We start from the raw sequence: 25,548 nt of genomic DNA, 5'->3' as shown, positions 1-25,548 counted from the left end.
GCTTTACATATAAAGTATGTTCCCTAACTTGCAGCAGTCTGATTTTATCTTGGCCAAGAGTTCAACAGTGTGTTGGGGAAATTGAGATAAAGGTACAATGCAGGGGCACCTGGGTAGCTCAGTCAGCTGAGTTTCCAACTCTTGGTTGCAGCTCAGGTCATGATCTCACAGTTTGTGGATTCAATCCCCATGTCGGGTTCCATGCTGTCAGCAAGGAGACTGCTTGGGATTCTCTCTCTCCTCTTTCTGCCCCTCCCCTACTCGCTTGCTCTCTCCCTCTCTAAAAATAAATCAGCTTAAAAAAAAAAGGTACAACGCAAAGTGACTCATTTTAAAAATCAGGTTATTTCTTATCTTCTTTCATTTTAGAAAAAAATTTAGTCATTTTATGCAGATAGACTTTTATGGGAATCAGAATAGATATCTGTTGGTCAGACCCTCTCAGAGAAGATGACATGGAAAGTGTGTGTGCGCACGTGCACATACATCCGCTCATGTGCGTATGATATACAAGATCATGGGTGATACATGATCTGCCTACACTGACAAGGTTGTTATGAAAACTGAGTGAGACCGTGGGCTTAGCAGTGCCCGTCGCAGAGCTGGAGCTCAACAAATTGCCAAATAAATGAAAAGAATGGGAGAAACATTTTGTAAACTTGAACGCACTTTGTATACCACTTTGTAGAGTTGGTAATGACAATGACTCTCACCCTAGAAAGTCAGGAAGTGGATTATCTAATACACTGAACCAGATGCAGTGCTAAATAAAGTTCACTCTCATTATACAAGCTCTACCTGAAGACAGGCTCCACCAGGATGGCCAGTGCTGTTCAGGGGAGATCACAGAAGAGTTAACAATCACAACACGTGTCTCCTGTCACAATATATGCCCACTCCTTCAGTGAGATTTCACAGTAAGCTGGGCTAGTTATTGATGATGTACTGAATATCTGAGCTGCAGCAGGGACATCCCACATAAATAATAGCCAGTTATGATGCAGTTCTTTTTTTTTTTTTTTTTTCTTCAACGTTTATTTATTTTTGGGACAGAGAGAGACAGAGCATGAACGGGGGAGGGGCAGAGAGAGAGGGAGACACAGAATCGGAAACAGGCTCCAGGCTCTGAGCCATCAGCCCAGAGCCTGACGCGGGGCTCGAACTCACGGACCGCGAGATCGTGACCTGGCTGAAGTCGGACGCTCAACCGACTGTGCCATCCAGGCGCCCCAACGTTTACTTATTTTTGAGACAGAGAGAGACAGAGCATGAACGGGGGAGGGGCAGAGAGAGAGGGAGACACAGAATCGGAAGCAGGCTCCAGGCTCTGAGCCATCAGCCCAGAGCCCGAAGCGGGGCTCAAACTCATGGACTGCGAGATTGTGACCTGAGCTGAAGTTGGACGCTTAACCGACTGAGCCACCCAGACGCCCCTCAAAAACATTATATTAACGGAAAGAAGTGAAATAGAAAAGATTCTTTTCTAATTGGGAGTTGTTTTTTTTTTTTTTTTAAGTTTATTTATTATTTATTTTGAGAGAGACAGAGAGTGTGAGTAGGGGAAGGGCAGAGAGAAAGGGAGACAGAGAATCCCAAGTAGGCTCCTCACTATCAGCCCAGAACCTGATGTGGGGCTCAAACTCACGAAACTGTGAGATCAGGACCTGAGCTGAAACCAAGAGTCAGACGCCTAACTGACTGAGCCACCCAGGCGCCCTGAGATAGAAAACATTTTTTATTGAGGTGTCTGGCTGGCTCATTCAATAGAGCATGCACTCTTGATCTCAGGGTTGTGACTTCAGGCCCCATGTTGGGGATAGAGTTTACTTAAAAAAAAAAAGAATGAGTGAATGAATGAATGAATGAATGAAAGGAAGGAAAGGAAGGAAAGAAAGAAAATATTTTATACTGTATGATTCTATTTATATAAAATGTCCAGAAAAGGCAAATCAATAAAGTGAGAAAATAGATTAGTAGCTCCCTGGGGATGGGAGCAGGGACTGCAAATGGGCATGAGGACTTTTTTGGGGGCGATGGAAATGTTCTAAAATGGATTATGGGAATAGCTGCACAATTCTGTAACTTCTTAAAAACCCCTGAATCATACACTTAAAATGGGTGCATTTTATGATATACAGGGTACCTACCAATAAAACTTAAAAAAATCAGCCTTAAAACACAATTTGACTTATTCTCCATAGTGTCTCAGGTGCTTTGTGGCCACCAGGGTCACTTTCCTACTCTACTTATAACTAGATATGAAACACATAGTTAGTTAAACCGACCATATGCTAAATACAAAATGGCAAAACTGATATGCACTAGAAGGCCTGACTGTGGCTATCAATATTTAAAGACACTCATTTTTAGGTGTCACTTCTGTGTGTTTAAGACTATTCCCCCCAAATGACTAAGGCTATGTATACAAAATGTGAAAACAACTGGTTCAAACATGAAAAATTTGGTCAACCAACCATAGTTGCCTCAATAACCTCCAGAAACTGCTTTGATTTTCAGGCTGGACTGGCTCATTTTTTTTTCCACTGAATTGACCAAACTGACTGTGGAAATTGGTATCATGTTGAGACAACCCATGTTGCCACCCATAACCGCCTCATGCAAGAAACTGTATCTTGACTCATGCTGCATCAATTAGCCATTAAACAATCCACACAAACAGCGTCAAGCTGAAGCCTGCTAATAAAGCTCGGAGCCCACAGGAGCATGGGCTTTCTGCGGCTCTTCACAAAAGCCCCCACCGCCCACAGCCCAGCCCCCGCTCGCAACACAATCAGGGGTCAGAGGGGGGAGGCTACCCTCCGTCAGGATATGGCTGGGTGACCAAGGGGCTGTTCAAAATAGATAAATAAGAGCGCTTTCACTAAACTACAGTTGGAGTTACCCAAGGAGCTTTGTACAGGGATCTACACGTCGATATCCTGGTAAGATTAGCTCCAAAGAAAATCTTGGCTTTGTCGATGCCACCACATGTTTTCTCTTGTCAGAAAAGGAAAGTCACGCAAATTGAGGATTCCCTTTTTGCTGTGATCTATTCATATCAAGGGCTGATGGTATTCTACTTCTGTTCCCTTTTGGACTCCATTTTGTTTGATGCTTAAAATATTTAACTTGCTCCGTGCTTTCCCGGGTAAGCCTCACTGGACGCTTCTAGAAATAGGCACGGGACAATTCTTAAAGGAACATGAGCTCAGTTTTAAAATGTGGCATGTGGCTCTGTGGTGGGATGACAATGAAAGCAGAAATAAACTTCCCTGCAACTTTTCCCTCTATAAAGCAATTACACGGTTTTGCCTGCATTCCAGGAAGCCGCTCTCAGTTTACCAGGAGCCAGAGGACACATTAGCAGGTCTCCCCTCCTGGTAAACTCTCCTAGCACTGTGGCAGGGTACTGCGGCAAAACCCTCTTACATTATGTTTCATTGTCTCATGAAAAGACAACAACTAATATATTTACCTCGTTATTTCTTGGGGACTACATTCTAATGAGAGAACAGCAGGTACAATTAGATATAGACTATGCTGACAGTCTGCATTACAAATTCATCTGTGCACAACGGGGACACACATAAGAGAAAACCACAATGCGATATAAAAGTTATTCTAATCACTCCATCATGTAATAAAGGGTAGGTCATCCAAATATTCTTGTAAAGCCTTAAATAAAATTAAGCAGCATAATTAGCTGCGCGAAACGACAGTTATCATCTAGAGTCTCGTGATTCAGTTCAGAAGGAGGCAACAAACCTGATTTTCTCCTTCACTTCCGAGAAAGGCAAAAGACAAACAGCTGATACAAGGCTGATACCAACGGCAAAATGGCTTCTGCCTTCCCTCAATCTTTTCACAGTAAGTAAAGGAGGCTCCCTTCCAGCAAAGTGGATTTTTTTTAATGTTTATTTATTTTTGAGAGACACAGAGAGAGAGGAAGAGAGAGAGGGGCTGAGCATGAGTGGGGGAGGGACAGAGAGAGAGAGAGAGAGGGAGACATAGCATGTGATGCAGGCGCCAGGCTCTGAGCTGTTAGCACAGAGCCTGAAGCAGGGCTTGAACCCATGAACCTTGAGATCATGACCTGAGCTGAAGTTGGACGCTTAACTGACTGAGCCACCCAGGTGCCCCCCAACATATATTTTAGATTCCTACCTGGCAATATGTACATATTCAGGTCAGTGTGTGGGAAACACCAGGTGTGGAGGAACAAGTTCCTGGGAGTCGGAAGGGACATATATTCTGCCCCAGCCCTGGAAGAACCTACTTGTCCAAGTCTAAGACACCACAAATTGTTAAGACTCCTACTAACTATGAAGACTTCTCAGTGAAAAAGGAAAATTACATTAAATGCATAAATAAAAGGTAAGATGCATTTTCATTGCAGATTTGGAGCAGCATGTCTATAAGATCAACTCTGGTAAACTGTTCAAAAGAAATAAAAATTCCAACAGCTAATACTTCTTTGGCACTTGCTGTATGCCCAGCACCGAGTTAAATGCATTATCATCATATGCATTATTAACTCATTTAGTTCTCATTATAACTGATGAGATAAATATCATTAGCCCCAATATATAGATGAGTAAATTGAGGCTCAAATTAATGAAATTACTTGCCCAAGGCCACACAATTAGAGTCTCCAATCCTAAGTCTTAAGCCTTAACAAACTGCACTATATTTACAAGATCAACCTCATTTGAATGTATAGGTTGGCCTATTATTCCAGCTTTGGCACTGAAGAGCTGACCAATCTTCAGAGGTTTTATTTCAGTCTTTTCCACTTCTTACAGAAAAGTAGATTAGGAGGAAAGTTTGGGGAAGTTTCTAACTATTCTCTCACATAACCTCTTGCTGTTTTCCTCGTGAAGCAGTTATTTGAACCATACAATAGCTGTTATGTCCCAGACATAAGGCTATGACCTCTTTGAGGAACTGACCCAAGGTCACGTAGCAAAGTTGAATGAAGAGGCAGAAGCAGAATTTAAACCCGGGTCTGACCCTAAAACTAGAGCTCTTCCATTAGACCACCAACTACTGATTGCCCTTTTTATGGCTAAATTATTTAGCCTTATGGAGCCTCAGTTTCCTCATCTAAAAATGGGGATACAATGATACTTTTCTTGCAAGGTTATCATGAAGCCTGAATGAAATAACATACACAAAAGATCTAACACAGTAGTGTATGGAAGGCATTCAATGAATGATAACAATTACTGTTGCATGCAGTCTAGAGGAAACTTAATACTCCAACAGCAAAATAATGGATTTGATTTCCATGGTGCTGATCACTTCAAACTATGTCTTGGAGCAAAGAACAGACGTGAAGAGGTCTTCTAACTGCTAAACATTCTGGCAGAATGTTCTATCTTAGGACAAATCTCTTACTTTAATAATAGAAAGGGCAACAAAGGATAACTTTCAATGAAATCCCATAAAACTGTAGTATAATTTTTTCTCTTAGAAAAAATTCTAGGAGAAAAACATTATTCCCAGAAAGATATGATTCAATTCATTCATCTAATAAACATGCACTGGCACACAATCAGTATCATAAATTAACTGTGGCCTCCAACCTCTAACCAAAGAAAGGACCATGACACAGGTGTTCTCCTTCTCCCTCTGATAAGCTCCTAAACTTCATGGTCTGCCTAGGAGACAAAGTGATGATCAGAGCTGAGGGGCTTGGTGAACCCAACATTCATCAACACCACATACAGAGTATCCTGCTGGGTGGTTGGACAGGGCTCACTGTAAAACCCAGGGGCTCACGTTAAGGTACTATAAAAACCTGTGAGTCAAAACACACAATGATCACATAATCTACTTTAAACCCCAACCCTCCAGCAGGGGAGAAGGATTTTAGGGGAGGTGACAGGGCATAACGACCCTCTCCCACTTGTATTCCTTCCCTGTGTGCCACATATCTCTTCTCTCTCCTCTAAGGCTTCCAAAGATACTCATTTCAGAACGGGAGGGCAAGGTGGCCTGCATGATTTCCCTGGGTTCTTCATCTTTTTTGATATGTCCTAAAAGGAATGACTATGCTATGATAAATCCTATCACAGATGTAGAGGAGAAAGAAAAACTAAGCCCTCTCAGATTAAGTAGACTACCCAAAAGACAGCTACAATTTTTTTTTCAAATTAAGCTTTTTATTTTGAGAAAATTATAAACTCACATGCAGTTCAAGACATAATAGAGACATCCTGTATTCCCTCTGTCCATGGTAACATCTTGTAAAACTACACTACAATATCATAAACAGGGTATTGACACTGATAGAGTCAAGAGAGACAACGTGCCCAACACCATACCCTTTTACAGCTACACCCACTTCCCTCTGGCTCCCGAACCCTCTCGTTAGCTCCTGGAAACCACTAATCTACTCTCCATTTCTATAATTTTGTCATTTAAAAAATATGAAAATAGAATCATATAGTATGCAATATTTTGTGCCTGGCTTTTTTTCACTCAGCATAATTCTATGGAAAGTCATCCAGGTTATATATACCAACAGCTCAGTCCTTCTCATTGCTGAGTAATATTATACTCAGTATAGTATAATGTAGTATAAATGTATAAATGTACCACAGGTTGTTTCATTATTCACTCACTAGAGGACACATGGGTTGTTTCCAGTTTGGGGCTACTATGAACAAAGCTGCTATCAACATTTGTGTACAGGTTTTTGTGTGAACCCAAGTCTTCATTTCTTTGGGACAAAGAGTCCCAAAAGGACTCAGGAGTGCAAATGCTGGGTTGTATGTAGTTGCATGCTTAAATTTTTAAGACATGCCAAACTGTTTTCCACTGGGCTATATCACTTTATATTCCTGTCAGCAATTTAAATTTTCTACATTTTGGTAGGTATGTAGTAATATTTCGTTGCGGTTTTAATTTGGCTAATGATGCTGAACATCCTTTCATGTGCTTATCTGCCATTTGTATATCCTCTGCAGTGGAATGTCTCTTCATGTCTTTTTACTGTTGAGTTTTCAGAGTTCTTTATATATTCTAGACACATACTCTTTTATAAGGACACTTTTAAGTAATGCCATGTGGGATTTCTTGTCTTTTGAAGATCGTTACCACAAATACAGAAATCCCCAGCGATTACTGGAGGCAAGGAGAATGAATGACCAACGTGGGGAAGGAGGCTGAATTTCTAGAAGCGTTCATTTGTGTGGATAGTAAGAGCTGGAGAAAAACCAACAACCCACAGTCATTAAACTAGTTTGTTTACCTCAGTTAATGGGCTAAGTCTATTTTTTTTTTTTCAAAAACAGAAATGTTTGTGAGTTATGATCTACTACAGCACTGGCATGTGATTAATGTTTACGTTTAAAGGACAGTATTCACAGGATTGAAAAACAGGAGCCACGGCAACTGTGCTTCTATCACTAGCACTTGCTTAACACAAATGCCCCTTCCAGACACATTTGACTGAAACAGTCACAGAGCTCAGGGCAAGAGCCGCCACACCTCAGTTCTCTCATTCTCTCATGTTGCAACATAAAACCAATGGAAGGACGATTCCTTTCTAAATGACTTGGGTTGCCCAAACACTAACCAACTCTTAAAACAAAAACAAAAACAAAAACAAAAACAAAAACAAAAACAAAAACTGTGGCTGCTCCTCCAGATGGCAAAAATATGGCTTAGATTAAAAACTCACTATAACCTATGGGTAAGTACACAATGAGTTACATCTCTACTAAAGAGGTTGTTATGAAAATTCTGTGCACATTTTTCATAAGTTACTTAAAATTAACCAGGTTCATTTTCTATTGAAGGCAATGCTTTCCAACAGTCCTTTCCCTAATCACTTTTTCCAGCAAATGATCGTTCCCTAATTAGTTTTTGCCAAAATCCCAACTTTTGATAGACACTAAGGTATTAACACTGCCACTTTGACAACAAAATTTATTTCCTGAGGGATTCAAGGGTCTTACTTCTATCATCCATTCCTCTTCTCTTGTTTAATAAACATAATAAAACAATTTTGGAACATAATACAAATACTACTGTAGCACTTTTTAAACCTTAAAATTTATACTGATCTCATTTAATAGGCATTCACAAATATATACAGCATTTACCTGCCTACACTCTTGGATTATCAGCCTGCAGTTCTCTTCCACGTTCCTTCCTTAAAAAAGAATGCCCTTGCACGAGACCTTCTTGTACCTTTTTTGGCAAGTTCCTATGGATCTACAATTATGTCAAAATAAAAAGATTTAAAAAAATGCCCTTGCTTTCCATCCAAGTTATGTATCAACATGTTCTTTTTATCATTCTTTGTTAATGAAAATACTTTATTTCGGTATACTTTATAGTTTAAAAACCCTTTCCCCTTAAAGATGTCTTTTGATTTTACCACACAAGTCTGTTTTAGAAAGCAACCATTGTCTTAGCTATGCCACATGTGTTAATTTTCAATTATTTGTTTGCATTTCAGTCTCTTATCTTCATTTCTAAAATACTTCATGTTTCCTAGAATTCCCCACTTTGAAGGAACACAAAACAGTTTATACATATCAAGCACTTCAGGCAGTATCTGGTACAGAGTAATGCTTAATAAATGTTCATTATTATATACTATCACTACTACTATTGTTATTTTCATAGCATAATCTACTCTTGGGGAATTACCAATCTTTTTCTTTCTTGTCCCATACACCTCTCTGATTTGCCTTGTTCCCTTACCTTGCTAGCATGTCATACTTCCGTCTTTCCTGGATTGCAGAATCCAAGATCCTAGTGCTTGAGGGAACTTGAGTGATCACCTAGCCATGCCCTCAACGTATATATGAGGAAACTGAGGCACAGAGAGACCTGCCTTTATAGGGTCACACAATGAGGCAGTCAATCAGTGTGACCGAATTGAAAATGCAAACAAAGCTTTTTACTCCTTCCTAGAAATTAAGCTTTTTACATTTTTTTTATGTTTATTTATTTTTGAGACAGAGAGAAACAGCACGGGTGGGGTAGGGGCAGAGAGAGAGGGAGACACAGAATCCGAAGCAGGCTCCAGGCTCTGAGCTGACAGCACAGAGCCCGACACGGGGCTCGAACCCACCAACTGCGAGATCATGACCTGTGCCAAAGTCGAACGCTCAACCGACTGAGCCACCCAGGCGCCCCTAGAAATTAAGCTTTTTAAATTGTCCAAGTCAGGCCAAGTCAGTTCTGCACCCTGTAGTTCTTTACTAATATCCAAGGGAATAAAATGGCTTAACTAACGAAAGGAAATTTTGTCCAATTTCCGGATGCTCTCAATTGCTGGCCAATGACAGCAAGAACTTTTACATTTCTCTCTCTCTTTCTGACATTGCAAATGTCCTTTAAATCATGAGGGATTTTTTTTTTGTCCAACTTACTGATTTCCTAGACCAAACCTAGGTAGGATTGTTCAAGAATGATGAGATATGGTAATAATGACAGAATCCCCAAGACCCTTTGAAAGAAAGGTTTGTCTTTTTGATAGGGGAAACTTCTTTCTCAAGTACAGCTTCTACCACACTGCTAAGAAGAGACTTCCTTCTTTCTCTCTTTTTTTTCTTTACAGCCTGAGATACTATGGTAAAATTCACTCTTTCTGGGCATATAGGTCTATGTGTTCTAACAAATGCTACAGTTGTGTAACCACCAGCGAAATCAAGATATAGAACATTTCTAACACTCCCCCAAATTCCCTCATAGCTTTATAGTCAACCCATGCGCTACCCCTCGGCAACCACCTATGTATTTTCTATCCATATAGTTTTGCCTTTTCCAAAATGTCATATAAGTGGACTACACAACAGGTAGCCGACTGAGTCTGGCTTCTTTCACTCAGCAGAAAGTATGGGATACCCATCCATGTTGCTGCATATATCAGTAGTTTGTTCCCTATAATTACTGGCTGGTATCCCACTGTCCGGATTAACTACAGCTTGTTTGTTCATTCACCGTCTAGAAGTCATCTGAGCTGTTTCCGTTTGGGGGGTCATGAATAAAAGCCACCAGGAGTGGGGCTGCTGGCTCATGTTGCAGGAGAGCGCCAAGCTGCTTCTCATTTCATAGTTCCACTGGCAACACAGGAGAGTTTCAGCTGCTTGCTGTATTCTTGTCAGCACTTATATTATCAGTTTTTTCTTTAATTTTAATGAAGGGCTCCTTTTTAGAAAAAAGTAGCAGGAAACATTTTTTAGCACTCTGAACAACCACTGAAACTTCAAGCAACCTTTCTTGACTCCTTTCTTTCTCTTAACACCGACAAGCAATCTGTTGGGAAATTCTGTTGATTCTACCCTTAGAATATATCCAGAATCTGACCACTTCTACCCATCTTCACAACTGTCTCCCTGGTCTAAGCCCCTGTGACTCACCTGGATTATGCAACTGTTCCTAACGGCTGCTTCTGCCCTCGGCCGCAGACACAATGGCTTCCTCGCTGTTCTGTGAACACTCCAGACACATCCCACCTGGTGTCTTATGCTCTAACTTCCTCCATCAACCTACTTGACTAGCTCCTCTCCTCCTTCAAGCCTCTGCTGCAGTCTCATCTTCTCTATGAGGCCTACCTGGTGAACACTGCAACCTACCCTTTGCCTGCCCCAAGCCTGATCTCCTTTTTCTTTTCTCCATGTTAGTAACCACCTTCTAACACTCTGTATTTTTTCTTACATTTATTTTTCATGGATTCTTTCCCAAGCCTGCCCCATCCCTGCTAGAATGCGTTCCACAAGTATAGAAATCTTTCATTTTTTTACATTGATGTATTCCAAGTACTTAGAGCAGTGCCTGGAGCATAGTAGGTATTAAATAAATAGTTGCTAGATGAACGAACTAACAACATGACATTGGCATCTGAGGTAGCACCAATTGGAAGATCTGTGTGAGGCCAGATTTATCAAAAGTAAAGACAGGGGTAGAAGAGAACATTTCTAACATGCACACTGGAAACACAAGACTTAGTTTCTCCAAATAAAAATCTATTCACATAGCATTTGCCTTCAGAATAACATTAAAAAATTAAAAAATATATAAGTAATATAAAAAATATTAAAAAGCTCTTCTACTAGAGAAAATAGTTCATATATACAAAAAATGTCTTGGGACATCAACAACCTAGGTTTTTTTTCTTTCTATAAACTTCCCCATCTGTATAAGATTGCCCCAGCCTGATTGCCAATTTTATTTTCTTAATCTAAGCTCTATTCTCATTACCCTTACGTTTCTATTTTTTATCCTCAGGGAAAGAGAGAGCAGTTACTGCCAGGGCATTCTCACATCTTCCAAAGAAATGGCATAGGTGTTAATCTTGTATTTATGTTTGATGTGGGTAATGATGGCTATGACTGGAGCTGCAGCTTTATTAATATGCAGGGCTCTCACCTCATTAGTGGCGATGTATGTTTTGAAGTTAAGCTGCAATGTTTGCTGTAATGTCAAATCTGGTCTACCAGACTTTCTCACTGTTCATTTTCTTTGTTTTTACCCAGTCAGTACACGTTATGCTTATGGGACTCACACATGTGCTATTTAATAAAGACAATTTTCCATAGTAGTTAATCTTGGTGGAACTTTCAAACATTTTTAATAATTATGTCCTCATGTGATATCACGTGTCTATCTTAGAGAAAAGATTTTCATAATGTTTGACCTGGTAATACAAAGAATAATAAACTCTATTCCTGGTTCGATCTGGAAGTGGTACATGCTTACTAACTTAAAGTGATTAATTCATAGTTATTATATAATAAAAACTTGCACTCATTATCAGGCTTTGATAGTTTATGAAGTACTTTCACATATATCTCAACCAAATCTTTAAAAGAACAAAATAAATAAAACTTTATTGAATATAATACTTGATAATCCATTATGAACAGTAACTGTTATACTTCAATTCCTAAAGAAAATTTCCAGTTGACATAATACACACAAAGAAACTAACCTGTACCAGACTAACAAGCCTCATGGGGTGGGTGGTCTGTCACTGTTGCTGCTCAGGTGTCCTTCCCTTCTACTGCTCAGGTGTCCTTCTCCTATGCACTGCAGAGAAGACTCTTAATGTTCACCAGCTTGTCTGGACGTCATTAACTGGGTTTTACTCATTCCAAAAGATACTATACATGTATGTGTGTGTGTGTGTGTGTGTGTGTGTGTGTGTGTGTGTATGTATACACATATATATGTATGTGTGTGTGTGTCTGTTTATGTATATGTATATGTATATGTATATGTATATGTATATGTATATGTATATGTATATGTATATGTATATGTATATGTATATCTATTTTTTTTTAAGCTAAAACTCCAGGACCACAGTATTCCAAGGAAGCTATTTAAATGTGAGATATCGTTTTTTGCCTCTTTTCTCATTAGGTAACTGAATAAACCTCTATTTCTTAATCTTTTAAAGTCTGTGTTCATGAGTACAAGACCCTGGCTCTAGGGGCAGCATTTGTGGGGAAGAAAATGACGATGGGAAGTGAACACAGGTATTTACATCAAGACAAAGAAGAAAGAAACTCAGACGGCTCATGAGTGTTTCTCGGTACCCTCTTGTTTTCATTCTGTTCTCAAAGTCCCTGTAACCACCCCTCACCCCCCGCAGAAGGACCACCGCCTTTGATTTGACAATGTGACACATATTCAGCTAGAATTCCCATCATCATTCATTTAGAGAAAGCAAAAATGAATATATGGGCTTTTAAGAAGGTACAGCAATGAGCTTATACAGCAAAAGTGTATAAACAAGTATATTACCTATTTAATTGCCTTAGTTGAACTTAGAAGCTCTGATCTTTAATTGCCTGATTGAACTGATCTAAAAGCTATAATTTTTTAATCAGGGAGAAAATTAAATAGCTTTCTGGTAAATAAAAAGGCATCTTTAATCTTATTTTTATGGAATCCAAGTTATTAAATATGGACAAAACCTCTAAAATATTAAGTTAACGACTCAATCTAGAGTAAATTTCTCATTACAATGCTTCACAAAAGTCTTCAGGGACACCTGGCTTCGTCCACTCTTCAATAAAAACACATGCTTTTAATCCAGAAGGTAAAAGTTCTCACGAATAACTAGGAAACTCAAAAGCAAAGTGTATAGAGATATTTAATGAGGTATATTACCACCGCATCTTATTTCTTTAGCTGAGTACCCATAATTACTGGGGAATAACTGTTCATCTGCACTGTAATTCATTAGTCCTTCCATCTACACAGATGCAGATGCACATTCACTCCCTGGTGTTTATTTATGACTGACATCCCTTGGGAGGGTTTCTTGGCCTATTACCAGTGCCCCCACTCAGCCCCTCACAGTATTGTCTTCCCTTAACTAGTAGCATTTTACAGTGGGTTACACCATAGGAACGGAGCTAGCCAGCAAAGACTGAAAAGAAAAGTTCAGGATTCTTTTTTGAAATCTTTATATCCTCCATCAGGAAAACCACCAAGATCACCTAGGTATGTGAAGCAATCTCTTAAGGAACAGGGTTTGATGATATCTGAAACATGAATAAGAGGAAGGGATGCAATTGTATAGAAAGTGAAGGTTTTGCATTAAGTGATCAAAGAACCTTTTCTTTGCTCAAGCTGCATCCGGAGCTGGGAAGAACCAACCGGCCTCTGAGAGGCTGTGGTCAACCACACTTGCCAAAGTGATTACAGATGGTTGTTCTGGGAATCTGACAGACACCTTAGACTTCACTTTTAGATCCCAGGCATAATCTTTCAAAGAAAAATTCAATTATTTTTCCAAAACAAAGGGTGAAATTAAAACCAATCATTGCAAAGAAGAAAAACCGATGACTGCAGAATAACCAAACAGTATTTCCCTATCCACTATATATAGTTCTTAGTGCCACTATGAACCCTTCTAGAGAAAGTTATGACTAGGGAGAATTCACTATAAGCCAGAAGTATGCTGTATGCCCACAGTGTAGGATGATCCTAAGGATCACTTTAATAGTAACATTTGCATTTCCATGGCAAGGTCCTTTTAATGAAGGTTTTGCTATGGAGAATTGATGACTTCCTTTACTTCCTTTGTCAAATGGATAGCAGATGTCCATAAAGATCAATACAATGACAAGAACTGACCACTGTGTTAACTTCTATTAAAATGGCCATAACCACTTTATGGGTTAATGAGTATAGGGAACAGAAGCAATACAGGTCATGTGATGTTAAATACCATTCTCTCTTAACCTTGGAGCTGAAAATGCTCCATTTCTTTTTTCTCACCCACCAGATGTGTTCACATGATGATTTCTTCCCAGGAAAAGTAACACTAACACAACTCAGCTCACTCTCCCTACATCTATCTACATTTTTTACCAACTACACCCTAGAGATAGACTGGACTGGCTTTAAGGGAAAATTTGGATCATGATTCCAGTTAATCTGCATAAACACCTTCAAGAACTGCAAGTTTTGCTTGTCAAAATTTACACACCCTCTTCATGAGGGGACGAGGGATTTAGGAAGAAATCTGAAATCACTAGGATAGTAAAACTGCCACAACAAAAAACAACCCTTAGTGACAGATGTGATAGCACAATTGAAGGCATCAGTTGTTTACTCACTCTCAAAGCTTATAACTTTTAAAAAAAAAAGTCCCTTTAATCACATGTAATGTGTATGCTGGTGCATTCCCCAAATGTGCATAAAGCAAGGCTGAGCAGATGTGTAAAACTAAACAGGACTGTTAGTAACATGAGGCCCGGAAGTGGCTTTACTATAGTCTGTTTCTCACTTAATAATTTGCTCCAAATGAATTCAGACATTTTGGAAATGTTGGAAAACACAACGGGAACTTGTTTTTGCAGCATTCATTTAATTGATCATTCTTCTCAAGTGTTCTGTCAATAGACCCAGAGACTAATTTCTGATGCATTCACCAACTCCTTGTTTAAGGTTTCCCTTTCAAGGTATGCGAAGCCATCTCTTAAGGAACTGTGTATGATGATATCTAAAATGTTAATAAGGGGAAGGGATGCAATTGTATAGAAAGTGAAGGTTTTGCATTAACTAGAGTTAAGATTAAAAATAAGATCCTGTCATTTTCAAATACTATGTTATGAAATACCTTTACGTGTTTGGTAAACATCTACAAAAATACCAAGTTTATAATCTAAATCAGAGTAGTTGAAGGAGAAGATAAGAAAAACATTTAGAAAGCAGCCATCTTTTGATTACCAAATATATCAGCTGGCTTAAATAGCAGATCATGTATTTTAAAATGAAGGTATCCTGGAGTGGTCCGCACTCAGTGTCAAATTAAGTTAGAGCTCGTAAGCTCAGTACATACCTCTATGTAAAATCTTTAAACTCCACAAATAGGTAAGGCCTTTAACAACCTAAATTTAAGAAAGAGAAACAGTACAATGATGATTTTTATCAGGAACTTTCCATATTTAAACATATAATCATATCAACCATAACTCTTTCTTTAAAACTCTAAAAACCAATAAACATTTATTGAACATCTCCCATTTCTGTGCCAGGTTCTTGGAGGATGCCAAATGTATAAGCTACAGGTTTCTTCTCTAATGGGCTTTCAATGTTCTGAAGATAAGGCATGATTAATGAAAAAAATAAGTGTATGTGCATGGAAAATGACCTAGAAGTACATCTACTAAGTTCTCAGTGGTGGAATGGATGGGGGAAAAAAAGGACAGGAAAAAGGGACAAAGATTTTCATTTTTTTTCCTATACTTTTATACACAGAATTTTTTAAAAAGTCATGACATTTAAGGGGTGCCTGGGTGGCTCAGTTGGTTAAGCGTCCAACTCTTGGTTTCAGCTCAGGTCACGATCTCATGGTTCATGGGTTCAAGCCCCACATCAGGCTTCGTGCTAACAGCATGGAGCCTGCTGGGATTGTCTCTCTCCCTCTCTCCCTCTCTCTCTCTCTGCTTCTCCTCTGCTCTGTCTCTCAAAATAAATAAACTAAAAAAAAAAAAAAAAAAGTCATGACATTTAAGACCAAGGAAAGATATTTTTAAAAAGTTGGCTAATGAAAGCAATCTCTGTCAGTAATCAGGATTGCTTTTCCTGTCAGTATTCAGGAAGGCTTTACTAAAGTTCTGGGCCCTAAGAAACAGATTCAACTGATGTGATGAAAAGAGAAGAAAGTGTTCAGGCCAGGATAAAAATATACAAAGTGTTGGGGCCATGTACTCTTCCAAAAAATCAAGGTCAGGAAAGACAAAGAAACACTGAGACTACTCCAAGTTAACAGAGACCAGAGACATGACAACTAAATGCAGTATATAATCCTAGACTGGATGCCGGACAAGAAATTTTTTTCTTTTGGTCTATAAAGGGTATTACTGGACAACTGTCAAAATCTAAGTCAGGACTGTTGATTATATAACAGTATTGTACCATTGCTAATTTCCTGATTTTGATCAGTATACAGCAAGAATGTGAGAGAATACCCTTATTCTCAAGAAATATACCCCTTAAGTATTTACGGGTAAAGGGTCATGACGTCTGCAACTTACTCTCAAATGTTACAGGGAAAAAAATACATACATACACACATATATATATGTATATGTATATATACACACATACACACACACATATACATATATATATATATATATATATATATATATATATATACATACAGTAAAACCTTAGATTGTGAGTAACTTGTCCTATGAATGTTCGACAAGACAAGCAAACATTTCTAATAAATTTTAACTCAATAAACGAGCAATGTCTTGCAATACGAGTAGTATCTGACACCGAACATCACATGATCACGACTGAGCCAAAGGCTCTCACTCTCTCCCACTGCAGGATCGTGGGTGATCGTCTCCCATGCTCAGATGCTTGGTCTCAGGCCACAGTGTTTGGCAGAAGTCAGTGATTTTTCAGAACATTGGAAGGTGCCCACAACTGGCACTTGTGTATTTTTGGTCATTTCAAAGCACCTATGGACAGTCCTTTGCTTTTCCGTACAAGAGTAAGTTTAGGGATGCTTTGCTTCATTCTAGGTCAGGCTGCCTGCAGATATAGACCCTTTCCTCTGCTGTTTTATTGCCAGTTACACTAAATACAGTGTCTGACAAGAGTTTTTTAACATTGTACTGTGGTCAACATCTGTGAGAGCATATACAATGGCCCCCATGCAGAAAAAGATTCCATTCAGCCAATAGATAGCACTGATTCCATTAGTGATAGTGAAAGTTGTCCTGCACAATAACCCTCCTCTCTCTTGTCTTCCTCATACCAGCCATGAAGGTTTTCAAAGGTACGTGCAGGTTAATTTATTTTTCTTTATATTTTGTATTTTCTTTAACATTTTGTATTACATTATAGTATTATAATCATTCTCTTTTTAATATAATTTTTTAATGCTTATTTAGTTTTGACAGAGAGAGAGAGACAGAGAGTGAGTGGGGGTGGGGCAGAGAGAGAGAGGGAGACACAGAATCTAAAGTGGGCTCCAGGCTCTGAGCTGGACACTTAACCAACTGTGAGGCACCCAGGTGCCCCTTGTAATCATTCTTATATGAATATTTTGGAGTTGTAGAACAAATCATCTGAGTTTACATTATTTCTTATGGGGAAATTCACTTTGATATACAAGTGCTTTGGATTACAAGCATGTTTCCAGAATGAATTACGCTCTCAAACCAAGGTGTGTGTGTGTGTGTGTGTGTGTGTGTGTGTGTGTGTGTGTGTGTGTGGTTGTGCGTATTTTTAAAACCAAACGTAGTTAACTGTTGACAACTGGGAAATCTGGAGGAAGCATCTTACAACTTTTCTGTAAGTTTAAAATAGTTTAAAAAAAGTTTCTAAAAAAATGTTTTAAATGATATTAGGGTAGGAAAGAACAAAGTATATCAAGATGATCAGCCTCACAAGCCAGTCTGGCAGGTGCAAGTGTAGACTCACCTAGAAAATACTGAAAGGGCAGGGCAAGAAAATAAAGTGAGAAAATAAAAACATTCACATTAGATTGGATTTTTGATTGAACAGCCTGTGTTAAGAATAGTCAAATAAGATTCTAAAAAAAAAAAATGTTTCTAAGACCCTAAGTATGTGGGTTACAAGTGCTACCTTCTATGTGGGAAGTTTAATCACTAATCTTTTGTAAAAATCTTTATATAGAAATTGTTATAAAAGGGGAAGCACATGTTTTTATTCACACCCACTGACCCTGTATGCAGATGAGCGTGAATTTAACAATTTCAAGGTTGACTATTCATAATTACATATCAGATACAATGCATGAACCACTATCACTCAAATTTTACTCAAGAATTTAAAAGTACTTATTGGGGCGCCTGGGTGGCGCAGTCGGTTGAGCGTCCGACTTCAGCCAGGTCACGATCTCGCGCTCCGTGAGTTCGAGCCCCGCGTCAGGCTCTGGGCTGATGGCTCGGAGCCTGGAGCCTGTTTCCGATTCTGTGTCTCCCTCTCTCTCTGCCCCTCCCCCGTTCATGCTCTGTCTCTCTCTGTCCCAAAAATAAATAAATGTTGAAAAAAAAAATTTAAAAGTACTTATCACAATAGAACATTTTAGGTGAGTCAGGAGTATAAGAACAAGGAAATCTACCATTATGAGGAGTAACTGAGTGATTTAAGTATTTTTGAAAATGATGAAAAGAAGCCTAGAGCTAAATACACAAGGATTTTAGTTGATCAAGAAAGACTATGAGCAATTCTAAAAACAGAAATGCACAGGAAGAAACCCAATTTCTAAATACTAAAGATCTAGAAGAAGGTAAAATCTACATCAATTAATGCTGAGCAGAAATTAACATATTTTCATTGTTTTCTTAGAGAGGGATGTACTCCTGAAAGATTTGCTAGCAAGGTATGATTATTTCCATGATAAGTTTGTCTGTTTTAAGAGAACAGAATATATATTTATAGCAAATCATTTCTTCCAGGATTTGGAAAAAGTGGCATTACAATAAAACACATATGTTCTGGACAGTAAGATAGTAAAAAAAAGAAAGAAAAAAAGAAAAAGAAACTACCAAAATAGTAAAATGGCAACCAATAGGAGGAGGAAATAAGACAAAAATATTTCCCTAAATGTTTATTAAAATAACATCAATAATGAAAACAATTTTCTCTTTGAGTAGTAGGATAAGGCTATCTTATTTGGCATGGAAATAATCACCTCTGAGTTGGGAAATAGGGTTAAGCTTTTCAACTTATAAGGTTAGTTGCATATTATAAAACCTTCCCATCAAAGATGGTTCACCACTAAAAATCAGTCCACAAAAAAAATGAATAACCAGAAAACACACAAGGGGAAGGCAAACCATTATATATTCAGATCAGGCAGGAAAAAAGTAAAACAAATACTGATTGTATGACACTTGCTAAAATTATAAATCTTGTTAGTGATTCAAAAGAATATGTCACTCTTCCAACTTTGTCAAAATACACGTTTTCCTTTAGAAGTATATGAAAAGCAGTATATGGAGAGCTAGAAATCTGTCCATTGAAAATGTAGAGGGTATTATTGGTATTCAGTAGGCTGGGTTTCACAACAATGACTTGACAAAGCCTTGACACTAAAAGTACTTATATCTGCTGTCAATCACTCACTCCTTGACATGTCAAGTGCACATCCTTTCAGGGACAACTTCCATCAACATTAGCACTCAAAATACAGTACACAGTGTCACTGCTTCAGAAATGAGAAGAAAAATAAAACGTGCAAGATGGCAGGGAATGGCAAGAAGGCATTCCTCTTTCTCGGAGACCACATTCAAATGGAAAACAGATAAAAATCACTGAGCAAGCTAGAAGCTGAAATCAGCCAGTTTATATTAATTTTTTTTTATATCCTCTTGCCATATATCCTACAAGAGAAAATTTGAACAACATATCATCAAGGCTGACAGGGGGCCATCCTATAATGAACCTTGGATCTTTGGACCTCCACAGCATGCCAGATTATTAGAACCTGGAAAATAAAGTTAATTGGGGGTGGGAGAGGTGCCTACATGTGGTTCTAAGACATGAAAAGAATCTGAAGCAATTGTATGTGTCACTCCATTACTGTCTTATGTACTTCTCCTTTTTTCCTTTTTCTTTTCTTTGTACCCTTGTTCTCCCTTTCAGTCCTTCCTCCCCTTTTTTCTCCTTCTCTTAGGAAAGCAGCGTGAAAAAGCATGGGGTCTGGAGTGAAACAGCCCTGGGTTCAAATTATTACTGATTAGTTGTAGGTAACTTTAACTTCTCTAAATCTCATCTTGCCATGTATAAAATCTGTTCAATAACCTACACGTTACAGAGTTTGCTATAAAGATTAAATGACATAAAATTTATACATAAAATATGTATCAACAATTGGCACAGGAGGTATTCAACATGCACCCATTTCCCTCTTCTCTCATCTGATTCTGTTGCTTCTGACTTGGCAAGAGCACACACGTGCTTCCTTGGCCTCACTGAGGGAACCCAAGGGAACAGAAGATGATGATCTGTCTTCACAATACTAGAGGAGAAACAACTAAGGATACCAGGAACCCAGTCAGGCTATGAGAGTATTTATTTACTTTTACAAACCATGACCTGGAAACCATCAATTTGCTAGTCTTATTTTAACTGGGAGAATGCTTCCACTTGTGTTTGTCAGCTGCAACACAGGATTAGTTGTTTGTAGCCTACTCAAATTACATGAAACAAAAAAAAAAATACACTTGGGAGGCATTATACAAGTTTAGGCCCCAGCAGAGTTTATAGAAAGTAGTAGATGAAGAGCAAAATTATCAAAAGCATTTCTTTTATTCTGGCCACAGGCAGTTTTCATTACTATGACCTGATGAGCCATAAAAGCTAAAGAAATTGGACACGTATTAGGGGAAAAAAACCCTAATTTTGAAAAATGTAAGGGCAAATGTAAACAATGCTTTGGGCTAGTGCTTATTTTGAGTGCCTTTCACTAAAATAATTTTTGCCGTATTTTCAATTACCCAATAGGTAAACCTGGTATTTGAAACCGAATTATTATTATTATTTTTGCTGACTCCATTCACTTCACAGGCTTCTCACGCCAGTAGAAATGAAAAGAACAACGGCCTTGTGTGGATGCCCTACACAAGAGGGAGGTAAGATTTATGAAGTCCAGGAAGAACATGCTTCTCTAACAGAAGAAAGCAGATTCCTATTTTAGCCAAGTTCAACACATAAGTGAGTATACAGAACTCATATACTTTTTTCCTTTTCATTTGGTATCTTTGCCTTTTTTTGCCCTTTATTATACGTGTTATTAAACTTTAGAGCCAAGAACTGCCAAAAGCCACAAAGCATTCATTCCCTTCTGAGATTAAAAGAGGAAATGAAACATTTTTATTTTCATCTGAAATAGTGATTTAAGTACTCAAATTTCATACTAAACTAATCTACCTAAACATGTAGATTAGAAGCTACTTAGCAATAGCATCAGAAAAGAAAGTTCTCATCACCCTGGGCAGTTCATACTAATAATTAGAAAGAAGAAAGGAAAGCTGTGAATTACAATGAACTAAGACTAAATAAGTGTCCGTGTTGGATTAAAGGATCTGAGTTGTCAGTCTGATGTATAATGAATGTGAAAATCAGCCATTTAATTAAATGGTACATGGTATAATTGCTTTGTTCTGCATTAAACTGCTTAAGTTATCAGAATGCCTTTAGATTAGCAACTGTTTACTATTCCACCACCTCGTGACTTCTCTTCGACACTGTGTAGTCTAGATTATTCCAAATTTGAAATCTGGAGTTTATATAGTAATGTTAGTTGAGTTGACACATTGTGTCAATTTATTTGTGTATTCAGAAAACAGAAATCTGCTTTTAATCACAAAGGGAATAAATTCCTAGATATACTTGGTAAAAAAAATTAAAAACCAAAAACAAAAAGTCTGCAAAAATCTTTAAGAATAAAGTCGTGTTTTTCTTATAAGTAGTTTTATTTTAATAATTTTGACTCTGAAAGTATTTTCTAATTATATGCCTGTAACTACGAAATGTCCCCTAAACAACTTTCTTGTTAAAGAACCTGGAAATTTTACTGGCTAACAAGTGTACTAAGGTCTCTGCAAACACAAGAAAGTACAATAGGTCACAACACCCATAAGCCTGAAGGATGTCCTGTGACTATGTTGTTATTGTGGTTTGGTCTATAAAAGAAGAAAACACAAAAATGACAAGAAAAGAAGAGTTAAGAAGGCCCTGCAAGTCAACAGGGATTGAAGAAAAAGAACACAATATTCTGAATATATAAGGAGAACAGGTTTGACATGAAAAATTAAATCATCCAAATTTCATAAGGCGGAAGCCATATATACTCACTGCTATTGCAATTCTTCCAAGGACATGCTCTGGAATTTTTCTATATACATCCAAAGATCCTCCTGTAGAGACAGATATGTTTCATTATTATAAATAAAACTACCAGAACATTGCATTGGGCCCCTCCTCTGTACATTCATTGGGAGAATATTTTTTTTCTTCTTATGTTAGGCATTGGATGTCTATGGTAGAATTGGTTTTTAGTCCAATTTTATTTATAACATAATAGCATACTTCCAGATGAAGCATAATTAGGTATCTCCATTTTATTTCTAAGTACAATCGCCTACATGTGAAAACTGAAAGAAACTAGTCAAGGGCAGCACAAGACTCTGCACTTTACATAAACTTAAATACATACTCAAAACTAAAGGTCAACAGCTCAACCACATTCAGGTATCTACCTTACTCTCAAATGTAAACCAGGATCATCTTAGAATTTTCACATTAACCAAACAAAAGGTGGTGAATATAAGGACCAAAATACACATAAAAACTAATAAAGTAGTAATACTGACATCTGTCTAATGAATACTGCCCTTCAAATTAAGTACCAAGACAAGCAATCAATCTATTCCAAAGATACTTGGTTCAAAATGGGTTTTGTTTGCTTTTTAAATTCTCTTTGATACCACTTTGAAAACCACTTTATGAAGTAAAAAAAAGAAAAACCAATCTCCTTGTATCCTATTTGTCACTGAAACGGTATTCACTACCATCCTTCATCTTTACCAAATCCAGCTTCTGGCAGTTCCAAAAACCAAAACCATTAGACTTTGCACATAGGAAATGAAGGGCCACATTATTTGCTGGTTTTAAATTTTCATCAACCTAGAAATTAGTACAACTAGAAGATAGCAGCTACTTGATAAATATCTATCAGATGAACATGCGGGTAAATTAAAATCACTGCGAACCTCACTAGATAGGTAGAACTGCTCTGAAAGCAGTTTCAAAAGAAGGGACCGCAGCCAACAATAACATCACTGAAATAACCGCACAACTTTCCTCGGCAAGTATTTTATTTATTTATTTATTTATTTATTTATTTATTTATTTATTATTTTTTAATATATGAAATTTATTGTCAAATTGTTTCCCATACAACACCCAGTGCTCATCCCAAAAGATGCCCTCTTCAATACCCATCACCCACCCTCCCATCAGCCCTCAGTTTGTTCTCAGTTTTTAAGAGTCTCTTATCCTCGGCAAGTATTTTAAAGGAAACAATATTCATTTGCAAGTATAAATTTGGGTACAATTGGGGCGCCTGGGTGGCGCAGTCGGTTAAGCGTCCGACTTCAGCCAGGTCACGATCTCGCGCTCCGTGAGTTCGAGCCCCGCGTCGGGCTCTGGGCTGACGGCTCAGAGCCTGGAGCCTGTTTCCGATTCTGTGTCTCCCTCTCTCTCTGCCCCTCCCCCGTTCATGCTGTGTCTCTCTCTGTCCCAAAAATAAATAAACGTTGAAAAAAAAAAAAAAATTAAAATTTGGGTACAATTGTTAAATTTCCAATCTCACAGATTTTCGGAAAGATATGCAAAGAACCACTACCTCGCTCATGTTAATAATATGATTGTATGAGACCTACTTAACAACAGGTAATAACCTTTCTTTGAGTCAAGTTGAGGTTTAGTCTTTCAGTTCTATAAAGGAATTATCCAGGATATTTGAAAAATAATTTCCATTTCAATCAAAGGCTAAAAATTCATATTTACCTACTTTACTACTGGATGATTTCTAAGTATGCCTCATATGATACTAAAATGGAGCATGTTACTGTTTTGAAATGCAGTTAAGTATATTTCACAGATATGAATATTTTTATATGTCAAATTTTCCTAAAGCTGAACATCAGAAAAAAATTTTTTTTCCTATGAAAACAAATTTTATATATATATATACATATATGTATATATACATATATATACATATATGTATATATACATATATACATATATGTGTATGTATACATATATGTATACACATATATACATATATATGTATATACATGTATATATATTTTTTGTATTTATATATATATATATATATATATAGATATACTTTGTATTTATTTGTATTTATTCTGTTTACAATAGAAAAACGATCACTTCCTTAGGTAACTGGCTTGTAGTTTCCAGATTCTTACAAGAAGCTGGAAAACCACAGTGTGACTAAACTTTATGCTTTGGCTATGAGTGTTCCCTGGAAGATAATGAAAAAAAAAAAAAAAGACACTTCTGCAATGAACTGAACCATCTTTATTTACTTAAATAGCATTTTTATGATAGATGCAATAGAAGTGAAAATATGTTAAGAAAACATTTCATGTTCTCATTGATCTTTCAGAAGAATTGGCAGTTGCAAGGAGCTTTACATGCTGGTATTTGGAAGACTGACAAATGCAGTTTACTAGACCAATCCCTTGTGAAGTGAACAGCTTGACTGGCTCAAAACTAGGAGGTGCAAATTCATTCACATAGACTAGTAAGAAGTCCTAACAGGAGATGCTTTTTTTAAAAATATATATATACATAAGATGCAAATCAGGATTTAATTGGCTAAACAGATAACAGACAACAGTCTAAACCAAAAAGCCAAAGATTACATTACTACTCTTATTGGCAGAACAAGCCAAAAAAGAATCTCATTTTGAAGTATTTCACTGGTTTTTGTAAATATCCATTTAATCTCAGTTATATCCCACTCTTCTTAGCCATCCACATGGGTAAATCTTTACATACTGGCTTTGTGTCATCACAGATTCATCCTGTCCTTGACATAATCATTAGAGATAACTGTCAGAGGCAAAAAAAAGGATCTGGCAGATCCACTCAGAATCAAGAGTTCCTATTAAGCTTTAGTAGTTCTCTTTGTGCAACTAAATAAGTCTTAGCCTAAAAATGACAGAGTTTACAGTTTAATTTTCACTGAGTTTTACTATCATCTCTATCCTTCAGGCCTATCCCAAAAAGGCAATTCTTAGACTCATCATATATCACCCAACATTAGTGCTAGAGGGACATTAAAGAACAGTCCAATGACTTTATTCGACAAATGGGAAAAAGTGACTCCCAGAAAGTAAGTTTTCTAGTCATGGCTGTGAGTCAGTTGATGGGAGAGCTCAGGAAAGGTCTTGGCCTTTGAACTCCCAGAACTGCAAACATTTAAAAGGTTTCCCTGTAACATCATTGAGCTTGAGAATCACATGTGAACTTTTT

General features: G+C 37.7%; 1 protein-coding gene across 6 annotated transcripts in view; it reads right to left on the bottom strand.

Annotated features, from left to right (window-relative positions):
* The window catches only part of MAP2K5 (mitogen-activated protein kinase kinase 5), a 278,825-nt gene that overhangs the window by 128,514 nt on the left and 124,763 nt on the right, over positions 1 to 25,548 (bottom strand). For all 6 annotated transcript variants that reach the window (XM_086711030.1, XM_086711029.1, XM_086711032.1 and 3 more), the window contains exons 12-13: positions 22,330 to 22,391; positions 15,323 to 15,371 (exon numbers count right to left, since the gene is read on the bottom strand). In XM_086711030.1, the coding sequence (XP_086567156.1) occupies positions 15,323 to 15,371; positions 22,330 to 22,391 (111 nt within the window). The remainder of the gene's footprint in view (positions 1 to 15,322; positions 15,372 to 22,329; positions 22,392 to 25,548) is intronic.

This window comes from Puma concolor, chromosome B3 (assembly GCF_028749965.1).
Source record: "Puma concolor isolate L17-30 chromosome B3, mPumCon1.1.hap2, whole genome shotgun sequence".
Classification (NCBI taxonomy): domain Eukaryota; kingdom Metazoa; phylum Chordata; class Mammalia; order Carnivora; family Felidae; genus Puma; species Puma concolor.
The sequence above is the reverse complement of the archived record's forward strand: the minus strand, read 5'-3'. Positions and strand labels throughout refer to the sequence as shown.